Source organism: Euprymna scolopes, chromosome 7 (assembly GCF_053919585.1).
Source record: "Euprymna scolopes isolate OS-2025 chromosome 7, ASM5391958v1, whole genome shotgun sequence".
Lineage (NCBI taxonomy): Eukaryota > Metazoa > Mollusca > Cephalopoda > Sepiida > Sepiolidae > Euprymna > Euprymna scolopes.
The window spans coordinates 124056591-124071186 of NC_136488.1; the positions used below are offsets into that span (position 1 = coordinate 124056591).

A 14596-nucleotide genomic window follows, 5' to 3' on the forward strand; every position below is an offset into this window, starting at 1 on the left:
TAGCCAGCCTGATTGTCACCGTCTTCCAAGTATTTGCTGAGCTCCCCCTGGTGCTTGTGAAAAAGGCATGCTCTCAGTTCCGGACTTGTATCAAGGTGGTGATTGAGGTTGAAGCTGACTACACTGAATAGATGCCAGCTCTACTATATAATCAAGTTACTTGAATCGATTTTTTTTTTCAATAAGAGTTTTAAAATAAAGCTGTAGTGTTGTTTTCTTTAGGGCGACACTTTTATCATTCCATCCTGTAATTATTATCAAGAATATAAATTTATTGTAACTTCAATAAATATTTCCTTTTATATGTTTTCAATTTATACAGTAAAATAATTTCAATATTTATTTATTTATTTTTTTTTTAATTCTTACAACAGGAAAGAAATTTGTGCAAGGCCCTGCTGGAAATTCTGACTGTTATTCCTATCGAAGTAAGTTTTGAAATGAAATCTAATTGTTCAGGTGTAACAATTTTTTAAGTTTTTGTCAGTGTATCAGCAAAGAATGCAAAGGAGATAGGATTAGAAATAAACCTAGAGAAGACAGAGTGTATGTCTACAGTTAAATCACAGTTTAACCTAAATATGATTATTTACAGTAAACCCATCAAACAGGTCACCCAATTCATTTATTTAGGACATAAACTGACTTTCTCCAGTGATCATGAGACAATATTGAAACACAGAATTGGGCTGGGTTGAGCGGCTTTCCAAAAACACAGCACCATTCTAAAATCAAAAACGGTGCTGATAACTGTCAAAGTAAAAGTTTATTTTGTCCCAGTAGTTTTCTATCGTGTCACATAGACTAAACAACTTGCCATTTGCATTGTTTCAAAATCACATAATGCATTTCATTATGGGACATCGTCCGATCGAATAAACCAAAATATTCACCCTCTATCAAACTACTTCCCTACCCCCTCTATTTGATAAAATCAAAAGTAAAACCCCTAAACTTTTTGGCCATGTCAAACGATCAACCACTGGCCTGTCAAAGTTATGCTTTGAGGGTATGTTAAAAGATAAAAGAGGTAGAGGAAAGCAAAGAAGAAGGTGGAGAGAAAATGTCATTGATTGGACATCTCTCAGCTGTTGGGCGTCCATCAATTTGATGAAAAATAATTCACATGGATTGGTAATCCACATCAAGTGAAAGACGATAAACAATTTTTATCTTGATTTACTTAACTAGCAATGTTTATCCAAGGTTACTCTTCTAAACCATACCATTTGACTCCTATATGTTATTGTATGAGTATCTTGTGTAGGAGACGGGGAGTCTCGTCGTGGGCGACGAAGCGTTTCACTGAAGAACCACAGCAACACACAGCGAACCAACAACCAATGACAGCCACGGCGCGAAGGTAACTAACAAAGCTCAGCTGACTTCACGAATAGAAACGGAACCCAACGGTCACTGTACTGATCGCCACGAACGTCAGAACCCGACTGCCTCGCACCTCCAATGGACCGATTTTTATTCCTCAAGATGGCCTAGCTAATTTGCATCCCCGCGAGATCTCGCGCGATCCTGCGAGATTCCGTCTCTAATAAAAGCAGGCAGGCGCCATCTTGAAACTCTTTCGTCCGCTGCCCCGACCACAGGATCAGCCACCACCCCACACGCCAGGCACACACGGACCCTCTTGCGCCGAGGGCTACGGTTAGTCTCACACTCCCCCCTGGTCTCCAGATCACATACGTGACACGGCGGACGTGGCCGTTTGATTCGAGCACCCCTGCGGAGGGGTATTGCCGGGACTTCCTCATCGGAGCTCTCAGAAGTGTCATCGGAAGCATCAGCATTAGAGCTCGCAGTTGAGTCATCAGGTTCGTGGGGCACAGGTTGGATCCATCGCTCATCGTCGGATGACTCGCTCCTTCCACTGCTCGCAGTTGAGTCACCAGGTTCGTGGGGCACGGGTTGGATCCATCGCTCATCGTCGGATGACTCGCTACTTCCACTGCTCGCCGATTGGTCAGCGCTTAGAGCGGGCCGGACATCCCTTACGTGGGCCGGAGTATCATCGACTAGTATGGCCTGTTCACTGATGACGCCGGTGACCCGCCCCCTCCAAAAGCTGCTGGTGCACCGGCCGCCGGGTGGCTTCACCCAGACGGTGTCTCCCACTTGGTACGTCCCCTGGGGTTCTCGTTGGTCGGGTAGACACACTTCAACGTCCTTGACGCGCATGTGATAGTGATGAATCGCATCAGCGGGCGCACTGCCGCCAGTCACGGCGTCCTTAGGCGTTGTGTTGTATCTGTAAACCGCCTCCGCGATCGTACACTTCTTCCTGGCCGCGATCCTCTTCACGGTTCGGTGGCACCGCTCCGCTATGCCGTTGCCGCTTGGCACATACACGCATCGGTGTCGAAGGTGGATCCCCCAGTTGTCCATAAAATGCCTAAATTCCCTGCTGCAGAACGCTGTGTCGTTATCCGTGAGGATCTCCTCAGGCGGCCCCCTTTCGTAGAATATGGATTTCAATTCGTGGATGACACTGGTGGAATCCTGCCTCGCTAATTGGCGCCAAATCGCGAACCTCGTTGGCCCGCAGTCTATCAGCGTGAGGAAGTGTTGGCTGCCGTAGTGGGTTATATCCATACCCAACCGACTCCAAGTCGCGTCCACTCCCAGCTGTCCTTTCCGCCATCTGGCTGGGGCGGGGTCGATGGACTGGCACGTTTGGCACTCCCTGACCACTGCTCTTACTGCGCTTTTTGGTATTGATGGTCTAGCCAACTTCACAAAGTAGTAGGTCCGTTGTACTCCGGGGTGCCCACTGTCGTGATGTATCTTCCTGATTTCGTCCTCCTCGACGGAGGCAGCACACAGAGGCAATGGCTTAGCTTCTTTCTTCATAGCCTCATACCATCTCCGTGGTACCCGAGTGAGCTTGTCGGCTGAGGTGACGAGCACTACGTCTACGGACAGGTTGTACTCCGTCACCAGTTTTTTCACAGTCTCCAGCCTCCGTCTTATCAGCATTTCGCTGGCTGCTTTGGTGCGTGCCCTGGCCTTGCTCGTGAGTGTGTCCGACACCCAGTGGTGCACGCAAAGTGAGTCAGTGTGCACACGCAGTTTCTTCACTTCCCATTGAAGTGCCAGGTTAATGCCCTTTATTACAGCGTCGAGTTCTGCCAGGTTGATATGGGCAGCATCATTCGCCGGTCGCAGCCAGCAGGCATCCTCAACTACGGCCCCATCTTTCTCCAAAACTACACCGATCGCTAGAGAACTTGCGTCCACCCACACGTTCAGTTCGCCTCCCTGCACGCACCAGTCCCCTGTGGCGGGGTCATTCTTTTTCACACTAGCGACGGTCTCCTTCAACATTCGGACCAATAGTTCGTCGGTTATCTCATCGTCCCAGGCTTTGGTGACCGCATTTGCCCTCCTTTTTATGACGCCTGTCGCTGCACGAACCCATCCGCATACTGGAAGGTGTCCCACAAGTTTCCCGCACAGGGAGAACACGGCACGTCTTGTGTAAACGTCGGGAACTGCGGTTCCACGCCTCCACTTCAGGATCCCTCGCTCCTCTTGAACGCTCAAGCCCAATACGCGGGCGGCATCCTCAAGCCGCTCAGAGTCCTTGCAGTTTAGACCAAACTCGGCAAGTTTGGATCTTACGCGCGAAGATGACACGATATCTTCGTTCACGTATATATCGTCAATATACGCCGATGTTCCCTTTCTGATCCATTCTTCTTGTGACAACACGGCATTGACGATAGCCTTCATTATCTGGGGTGCTACGTTTAACCTAAATCCGAGTCGCGTAAGACAGTATCTCTTCCCGGAAAACATCACTGTCTGGAAAGGCCACATCGCCTCGCCGATCCGGACCTGCAAGTATGCTTTTCTCAAGTCCAATAGGGACACATTGGACCCCTGCACTCTCGCAGCTTGCTGGCACAGACGTCGGCGTCCGCTGTGAACGCATCAACATGCGCATTCAACTCACGGTAGTCCATTACCGGCCTCACCTTTGACTTGTTAGGTTGGGCAACTGCCATCAGCGGTATCAGGCCCTTGGGGGGTCCAAGTTTGTCGTAGGGGTATGGAATCAGCCAACCGTTCTTAATCCATTCACGGAGCTCGCTTTCGTATGCAGGCCTTATCTGGTCGGGCATACGGTACTCTGCCACTTTGTTTTGTAGTTTGGCCGGTTCCTTGTCTTCTGACCACCTCCAAGTGGCGGTCCACGCCTTCTGTTGGTTGTCGAATTCCGCACTGAAGTCCGGCTGGTCGACTCTTTGTGCTGCGCACACCGGGGGTCTATCCTGAAACTCTACAACGCCAGCGCGCGTAATGCGCACGCCGCCCAGGGCTTTGATGGCATCGTAGCCTAGCAACAGGTCGAAACTCAGCGGCTTTTCGCGTGTCACCAGCGCTTCGACGTTGGCCGAGTTCCCAGTTCTTGTGCGAATGTGTACCACACCCACGCCGCAACACATTCGTATTTTTCCAGTAATGGTAGTTATCCTGACGTTCTTCTTTTTCCACGCCCGACAGAAGTCCGCACATACTATGGTGCGGGAGCAACCGGAATCAAGGAGGGCTGAACATAACGTGTCATTAACTCGGACCTGAATGACAGGGAGCGCCTTGTTTATTTTCTGTTCGGGGAAGAGGTCGGCACTGGCACCTTGTCCCCGTCCCCGTTTCCCGCACAGTCTCGAGCCATGTGCCCAGTCTTGTTACAGCGGTAGCAGCGAACAGCCGTCAACCGCCTTCTACAATTTCTTGCCATGTGGCCCCGCCCGTTGCATCTATAGCAGATGACATCACCTTGCGGGCTGGGTCCCTGAGACGGTCCTTCGCCACTTGGTGGGGCCTGTGCGACGGCGACTACCGGTTCCTGCACCGTCGAGTCATCCTTCATTATTGTCCTGGCTCTGTCCACTAGGTCATTCAGCGGTAGTGAGGATATGGTAGATGTTGCTCGCAGGAGCTGCTTTGCTCCAGCGGGGAGTCCTGACAGGAATTTGTAGGCTAGGGCCCTCTCGGGAAGACCGCCGAACAACACCGTCAGCTTCTTAAGTTCGGCGAGATACACGTCCACAGTTTCGCCCAAGCGTATAGACCTCGTCTCAAACTGCTCCCATGCAGTGGCGGGGTTAGTGGCGAACGCCCTGTACAACGCCGCCTTGATACTCGAGTAGTCACACTTCTCCTCAGCGCTGAGTTGCTGATATAAAGCGAAGGCCCCGCCGGTCAGCCGCAGAGGAATCACGCGCTCTACATTTTTCACGCCGGACAACTGACAATGTAACTCGACCTTCTCAACCCAGCTGAGTACCGGGTCGGATCCGTCGAATTCCGGTATCAACTTTAGATCGAACCTATCTGCCATTGAAAAAAAGAAAACCAAGTTCGGAGTGGGGGGGCGTCGAAATAGCTTGTATGAGTATCTTGTGTAGGAGACGGGGAGTCTCGTCGTGGGCGACGAAGCGTTTCACTGAAGAACCACGGCAACACACAGCGAACCAACAACCAATGACAGCCACGGCGCGAAGGTAACTAACAAAGCTCAGCTGACTGCACGAATAGAAACGGAACCCAACGGTCACTGTACTGATCGCCACGAACGTCAGAACCCGACTGCCTCGCACCTCCAATGGACCGATTTTTATTCCTCAAGATGGCCTAGCTAATTTGCATCCCCGCGAGATCTCGCGCGATCCTGCGAGATTCCGTCTCTAATAAAAGCAGGCAGGCGCCATCTTGAAACTCTTTCGTCCGCTGCCCCGACCACAGGATCAGCCACCACCCCACACGCCAGGCACACACGGACCCTCTTGCGCCGAGGGCTACGGTTAGTCTCACAGTTATTTAATTAAAATTCATTATTGAGATGAGTATTATTTATTAATTTATTTATTGCGGACTATTATCCTCATCTTTCTTAGTTGTTGTTTCACAATGTTTCCGCCAACTATTCCTCTGGCCTTCGTCAGGTGATAACTGCGACGAGATAGGAACTCCGAATCTCCTAACTGCATTCTCAGCAATTACTGACTTCTATAGTTGTTGCTGTCTTACCACGTTTTGGCCAAGTAAAGTTCCAGGTGAGAATTGTCTGAAGATAGCGGTTTCAATCTTACCCAAAGCCGACCAGAGGCTTACTTGGCCAAAACTTGGTGAGACGACAACAACTACGGAAGGCAGTAATTGCTGAGAATGCAGTTAGGAGATTCGGAGTTCCTATCCCGTCGCAGTTACCACCTAACAAAGGCCGGAGGAATAGTTGGTCAAAACGTCGTGAAACAACAACTAAAAAAAGATGAATAGTCCGCAATAAATAAAAATTGATAAAATTTTTATACCATATCATACTATACAACTCTATAAAGATGCTTTGCTTGGTCTCCAAATTTTAACACTTGTGTTCTGTGTTCCCTGTAAGTAATGATGTGCTATGTATTTTCACTTGATTTTATGTTGTTAACAGATATTTCTTTAATTCTCTGAAAGTATGTAGAGTTTAAACTTTTATTCTTACTAACTGATGTGATGGTGTTGATTATTGAAGTTATATTGTGAAATATAGAATGAATATATAAAAATGAATTTGGATGAAAAATTTTAGGTATAGATCCACAATATGTATCAATATATAATATATATATGAGTGAAAGAAGAATTTACTTTTATAACAAGGACATTAATTGAGACTGCTGTGCGATGCACACCATTGAAATCTGCCCGTTTGAAAATGAATGCAAGGGATGTAACTCTTCTCCAAATATCTTTGATTGGAGAATTTGAAGCAAGGTAATGGCAAGAATTACTTTCCATATTTCCTCTCTAGATTAATTTGCTTTCATCCAACAGTTATCTTCTAACATATGATATTATCTTGTGAGACTTAAAAAGTTGGTCCTAAGTAGCATTTAAGCTGACATATTAAACTTTGATTCTGACTAACCAAATTTTGTTTGGTATTGTTGTACTATGTTATTAACACTAAAATAATGTACTTTGCTACAGCTTATTTGCAAAAATTATGTAGTTAGACCCAGACGACTTATAATATAGAAAACTTTTCTAATTCTGACCAAAAAAAAAAATCAAAACGAGGAAGGGGAACTTGGATTAGATGTGTGATTCAAGAGGTCTGATCCTATCAATCAGCTGGTCATGCCACACCCCCATCATATATATATATACTAGCAAAAGTACCCATTGTTGATTGGGTTCAAAAACAGCATACAGAAAATGGACTCTGATTTATGAAAGTATGATAGGTTATGAAAAGGAAGGGTTGTAATGAGATAGCTTCGAATTTGGGGGTATCAAAACCAAAGCAAAATATGATGAAAGTAAAAATAATAGATAAATCCCATAATTTATTATACCATACCTGTTCACAATATTCTGTGGATCTATATTAAAAAACCTTGTTAAACTTTGTGACATATTTCCATTCTATGGAGGTCAGGCGCGAACGAACACCATATAATTTTATTATACCATATTTCTTCAAACTGAAACATAATTATCAAAGTATACTTATGCAGATAGATATGAAAAGTCTTTATTAAAGTTTGTGCCTATTTCCATTCTATGGAGGCCAGGCGCAAACACAGACCCCACAATTTTATTATACCATCCCTATTTAAGTTAAAACATACTTATCAAAGTATTCTTGTGTACATCTATATCAAAAACACTTGTAAACATTTTTTTAAAAATTTTTTATTTCCATACTTTGTTGACCAGGCACGAATGCAGACCCCACAATTTTAATGAACCACTGTTCTGTCAGATCAAACATACCCATTCCTGTTTCTCGATACATCTTCTATTATTATATGTAATCAGTTTTTTAAAATAGTCAACCATATAGGAGCCTATCCGTGACCAGACACACACACACACACACACACACACACACACACACACACACACACACACACACACAGCTTTATATTATAGATAACTCATGACTGATATTAAATTTCAGAGAATTTAAATTTGAATAGAACTTAATAAGTAATAATGATGTAATAATTTGAATGAATGCAAAAATTGTTTGTGATTTCATTTGGATTAAACACTCATTTTTCTTTGTTCACCTCAAACTTTGAGTCAGTTTTTGACTGTAATTTTTGATAAAACCAACTGACTTCTTTATATTGTTTTTGTTTTTTTTTTAGTTTTTCAGTGTTTCTTTCATCCAGTACCGAAGGGGTGTGATTAAAAATAGTTTAACAACAGCGATTAAAGATGGTGAGTTCTTCCATTTTTATTATGTTTATTATAAGGTAGCCACCACTTATCAAGGCCTTAATGCCACTCGAAGATAAGGGTTAATGAGTGTGAGGTGGTCAGTGAGACAACAGCATGCATGGTGATCAGTAGTGGTGGAAATTGAGTAGAATTTTATTATTTAAGAATTTGTTTACATTGAATTTGAAGACGACCATGTTGTAATCAGCTGAAAAGCAGGCCCACGGTACAGAATACCACAGGTGGGTAGTTCTAGAAAAGAAACTATTTTAATAGAATTTGTGTTTAGATGGAGGCAAAGAGTAGGAGAAATTGTTAACAGTAGTTGTAGTGAGTGTTTGCTGTGAATGTTTTGCAGAGGTAGTTTCATGAAACATGGCATGAAAAATACTGTATGTATTGATTGTGAAAGATTTGCTTAGGAAGTGTTCATTTATTTTCCTATTGAAACTGTTGATGCAGGGGAAAATCAAGATGACTTTATAATATAGAAGAATAGATAAAAGAGAACAGAAAAAGATTAATCACTACCCATTCCATGAAGAAGAGTTCCCCTGGCTATTGAAAACATTTTGTGAATCATTGTTTTTTTTAAAAAAATTTAATTTAATAATGAGTTGCCACTTAAAATTACAAACCATTACAAGATGAGATGGATAGATTGTGCGTTGAATATTATAAGAGTATTTAAAAAGTTTATTGAATGAGTAAAATTTGATGACTTATGAGGACGGTTTATAAAAAGATGTGATAAGAAATTAGACCTGAAGATGATGGTATTGTATCTCTCATGGAAGCAGTTTTATGGCAACATGTACTTTCTTCTATCATATTAAACTAAGAGTTCTGTTCTTTGTGTTGGATTCTTAGAGTGATTTCCCTTGCTTGTTGTTGTTGCTTATTGACTAAGAAAACAAAGATGGAGGTTTGGATAAATGACCTTGTTTCTGTGATTGGAGTTATGTGAAAAGTAAACTAACAACAATATGTTCCAAAGATAGGAATTTCTTGAAACAAACTCTGTTCATGGAAATTTAGACCACTTGGTATAATGCTGTTTTATCTAGAATAAAATTTTTGTTTATTTATTTGATGACAACATTAATTTTTGCATTTGATATAAAATATAATTTCTTTTCCATGAATATGACTTGCTCGCAGATATGGGCTCCCTCCATTCGCATATTTCTGCAAGGCTGATTAACACTCCCCCCCACTCTCCAAAAAAGAGTAGGAAAATGACTGGGAGTATGATATCATGACAAAAAAACTTTGCAATGGTGGTAATAAGACGAGTTCTTGCTGTGAATGTTTTATAAGGAAAACCCAGAGATTTTTTTCTCATTTACATTTTCTTTATTACTTTTTTTTTTTTTTTTTTTTGTTAGATGTATTCTCATATTTCTGAGTTTTTAAAAAATTTTTTATTTTGTCATGCTTAAGCAGGACTCTACATTGCGAGTGAAACAGTCGCATTTGCAAGTGATTTTTTCAAAGTGGCGACTAAAAATAATGAAACACTTATCTTTTGGTGATTGTATTTCTTTCACTGACAATTTTCCAAAGCTCACTTCTGAGTGAAAAATATCTTTTTCAATTTTTTTTTTTTTTTAATAAAACGAACAAAGTTAAATTATTTCAACAATAAAAGTTTAATAGAACAATATACGTTTCTTTTTTTTTTTTTTTAACAAAAGGCTGTTTAAAAAAAAATATCTGAAGAAATTAGAATGTTTATACCTTCAAGTATCAACATAAAATTTGTTGTATATTTAGAATTACACTCATTAAAAAAAAAAACACAGAAAAATCTTTTATGATGTACATACTCGTCACAGAACTAAGACATCATGTGCGTTTGGCTAGTAACTTTTTTATTTGGCTAGTAAACGAAAATATTTAGTTGTCAAAGGTCAACTAAAGATAAGTTTGTCCATAGAGCCCTGTTAAGTTTTCTTCAGTAAATCTTAATCATTTGTAAAAAGGACATGGTTAAGCTTCACTAACGTTGATACTTTTAAATTTGTGGTTTAAAGTTATTTAAAAAAAAAAACAAAAAAAAAAAAACGATTTTCTATGGTCAGGCTAGTATTTATCACATATGGAGGTAAAAGGGAAACCATCTACCCTGCATATGTTTTCGTTTTTATTTTTGAATTTTTGAGATAAGGATTAATTATTTGGATTATTTGGACTACTGTTCTCATTTTGAGTGTTATTTGCACAATATTTTGCCTGATGTAACCTCCAACCTTCTTCATAGTGAAACTCTGGGAATCTGCACAGAATTTTGAACGAAACCCTTTTATTTAATCAATGGGGGTAGCTTGCTCTTGTTTAGTCAATCATGATTGGGTAGAAGTCTTAAGTAATTTGCAATTGTATTCTTTGTATACCTTGTACTGAGGACTGAACCCAAAAAGACCTGTGGCATAATAAATAAAGTATTAGGTAAAATTCAGTTATAAGTATATATAATTACAAGAAACCATCTCAACCACCAATAGCTATGGCTTAAGCTACATTACTTGAAAGTACTTTGTTCAAACTCCTCGGCTTAACATTTACAGGGAACATGAGTTGGAACGGATACAACGAGAGCATTGCCAAGTCTGCTGCTAAGAAAATGGGTTCTCTCTACCGTACTAGAAAGTTACTTATGCCTGAAAGTATCCTGTACCTCTACATTCACCCATGTATGGAGTATTGTTGTCACATTTGGGCTGGTGCATCTGCTGCTAGTCCCTTACTCCTGGACAAGGTTCAAAAGAGAGTCGCCAACCTGATAGGTCCTGAACTGTCATCTAAGCTTCCTCTGTTCCACCAATGAAATGTTGCATCCCTTTGCCTGTTTTACAAGTATTTTAATGGTGGATGCTCCAACAAATTACAAACCCTTGTACCCCTCGACGTAAATACTCCCGACAAACCCAATGAGCAGCAAAGTTCCACCCTTACTCAGAGATCCCTAGATGTAAGAAAGCTTTCTACTCTAATAGTTTCTTCTTCAGAACTGCTAGACTTTGGAACTCCCTTCTGGGTTCCTGTTTCCCTAACTCTACTGACATGCAGAAGTTCAAATGTAATGTGAACAGACATCTTGCTGCTCAACTCCCTACATAGTATCCCTGCAAATTGTCCCTGATAGTAGCCCCGTACATCAAAGTGGTGCTGTGCATGTTTTGGGGTGAAAATGTAATAAAAATTTTTTTTTTTTTTTTTTTTAAAGTGGCACTCTTCTGTAAGTTAAAGGTTCAATCCCTAGGTGGGGTATAAAAAGAATACAATTGCTAATTGTTTAAGACTTCTACCGGTTATGGATGATTGAACACAAACATATTATCTGCACAAATTAAAGGTTCCATTTAAAAGTCTGTCCAGATTCCAGAGTATAACAAGACACACCTGAAGAAGGTTGGAGGTTACATCAGTCGAAACATTTTGCCGATAACAATCAAGATGAGAAGAATAGTCTGAATATTTTTTTTGTTTTCATTTATTAAGCCACGCTCATAAAATCCTTAGCAATAGACAGGGTAGGTAAAATATTCCTTTGCTCGAGATAGCAAATGATACATAGACATAAAAAATTCCTCTATTCTAAGGTATGTTCAAAAGTAACTTCATTTTTTTCATTGTTTTATACGGTCCCGAGCAACACTGGGTAGCCCTGCTAGTCTAATATATAGATCTCAAACGTCTGTGTGTTCGTATGTCCACTAAAAACTTTTTTTTAGTGTCACTGGACTACCATCAAATTGATATCGTTTGAAAGATCAGTCTCTCGGATTAAAAATATCTAAGAATTAGCCAATTCAATTAATTCTATGATGGTCAACTGGGCAGTTTTTTGCAAGCGGGGTGGATATAAATTTTCCGAAAAATCCAATGTTATCTCTACGTGATTTCAAACAAATTCAATCTGTAGACAAAGACTAATTAGGAATATCACAATAGTTAGTCAATACAGAACTCCGAAAATGTGACAATGGTATATGTTCATTCACACAATTCTGAAGCAGCACATTCAGGACTGCAGAATACAATGCAAAAGGAAATTGCTGGTACATCTCTGAGCAAACACCAGTGTCATTATGCAGAGGGTCTAATGTGAATGTATATCGTTGCAGGTTTGGTATGTTATGCCGCAGCACAGGAGGCTATTTAGGCATTGCAGTGGAGCAAAAACTATGAAATAATCTGTAAGCAACAGAAGCAGTTATTACATTCCTGTGAATAGACAGCAGATCTAATCCAAGCAGATCATATACTGCAGAGGGAACAGGGTTACGACAGGAAATATGTAATATATATCTGATAGCACAACAATGTAGACGCTCAAGAGAATCAGAGAATACCTTGCCAATTCAGACGAACACTAGAGACCCGTATTCCAAGTAGGAACGAATTATTGCCTTGTAAAGCCTAGTCAACAAATGCCATTCATGAGGAATTTGTTAGCTTAGGATATGTGACATGTAAAGCTCCTTATTAACACTATTGGATATATGAGATTGCTAGATATTACTCCCAGATAGTTATGACATTTACAATACAAATAATACATTTTTTTCATCCCCCCCCCCTTCCTTTTTTTCTTTTTTTTTTTTCTTTTTTTTTTTTACTTTTTGCTCTTTTTTCATCTGATTTTATTTATTTTTTTAATGAAAATCGTTCCAGATAAGAATGGATTAAATTACCTGATTTGAGAAGCTAAAAAAAATGTTACTTCATGGTCAAAAACAATTAACTTTTTTATACATAGATTCTGACCCAGAAAACAGTAATACTTCCCCCTTTGTCAGAAACATAGCTCATAGAATGTAAGAATTAAGACAAAATAAAGTAAGCAAGAATTACAAAGCTATCGAAAGTAAACCCAAGGTCAAAGGTTTTTAATTCACTGATCTTTTTACATTTCCATTTTTTTCCTATTTTTCTTTTTGCTCATTTTTTCCCTCTCGCTTTTTTTTTTGTTCTCATCTTGTTTTTCACCTTTTACTATCTTTATTAGTATTCTACTTTTCTGGCTTTCCTGTTGATTTGTAACAGAATATTTTATATCGGGGAAAATGAAAAAAAAACAACAAAAAAAAACTTAATTTTTTTTTCTTACAGTTATCTCCCTCCTCCAAAGTTTGATCTCAACATCACCCACAGAAATACAACTCGAAGTTCTCACATGTATGAACTCCTGGGTTGAATTTGGCATTCCATTAAATGACTCCCAAGAGCTTATTGTTGAAACGTTTAAGTTGTTACACAAACCGGAACTTTATGAATCGGCTGCTGACGTCTTATGTGTAGTATTTAGCCATCCAGACTCACATAGGTAATATGTCCTGACATTTTCTTTTACAGTTTTTTTTCTTTTTCTGTTTTTTCCTTTCATTTTTTCCCCCATTTTTTGTATTTTCCTCTTTTCTTCTTTTCCTTTGTTTTTTTCTTTTCCTTTGTTTTCTTTTCCTTTGTTTTCTTTTCCTTTGTTTTTTCTTTTTCTTTTTCTTTTTTTTTTGCTTTTCCTTTGTTTTTTCTCTTTCTATTTTATTTTTCTCATTTCTTTCATATTTGTCTTATTTTTCTCTTTCTAATTTTTCTGGTTCATGTTTTAAAATTATTCTTAAGTGTAAAGTCATTCTTGAAATAGAAAAATGTAATTTCAAGCAAAAAAAGACATCTAGACAGGCTCAGACAAACTCTAAGATAGACTCGAGGGATAATTGTCAACCAAGTGCTCCAATGGATCTCTGATGGAAACAGGAGAGGAAAACCAAATATGAACCAGGAAAAAACAATCGAAAGAGATTTGATTGCAACAGGAAAAAACTGGAGTAACACTGTGGATCTGGCCTTAGTCAATGTATACCATCATTTTTGATCTATCTTGTGCATTATAGGATGCGGAAGTTCCCAAGTCTAAGTAATCCAAAACTTGTGAAAAAAAAAGTGTACCAACCATTCAGTAGAAGTGTTTCCCATGCTGAGTATTCTGATTAGATCATGTATCAATCACTCCATGTGGAAGAGTATAAGTCAGTATGAAAGAAAATAGTTTCTCTGCATATAATTACAACAGACTATTCTATGTAAATTCTATGATTTTAAACTAGAACTTTTATGTAACTTTTATATGGTGAAAGGGTTAAATTGAATTAATCCAAGAAAAACTAATTGAATTCCTTATTTGAATCGTTTTTCAGATTCCCATACACAATGCAGATGCTATCACCTCACATTTTGGATTTACAGCCGCTTCTTAAAAAATTAATTGAAGAAAGAAAACTCGTAAGTCATTTGTTTATTATTTTGATTTTGTTGTTGGTGTTTTTGATCATCATTTGTTTTGTGTGAATCA

At 39.9% G+C, this 14596-nt stretch overlaps 1 protein-coding gene across 1 annotated transcript in view; it reads left to right on the plus strand.

The window, feature by feature from the left end:
• LOC145279924 (importin-13-like) overlaps positions 1 to 14596 on the plus strand; it is a 121649-nt gene that overhangs the window by 41790 nt on the left and 65263 nt on the right. The window contains exons 7-10 of the mRNA XM_080131491.1: positions 375 to 428; positions 8169 to 8241; positions 13360 to 13573; positions 14442 to 14526. Of these exons, the coding sequence (XP_079987617.1) occupies positions 375 to 428; positions 8169 to 8241; positions 13360 to 13573; positions 14442 to 14526 (426 nt within the window). The remainder of the gene's footprint in view (positions 1 to 374; positions 429 to 8168; positions 8242 to 13359; positions 13574 to 14441; positions 14527 to 14596) is intronic.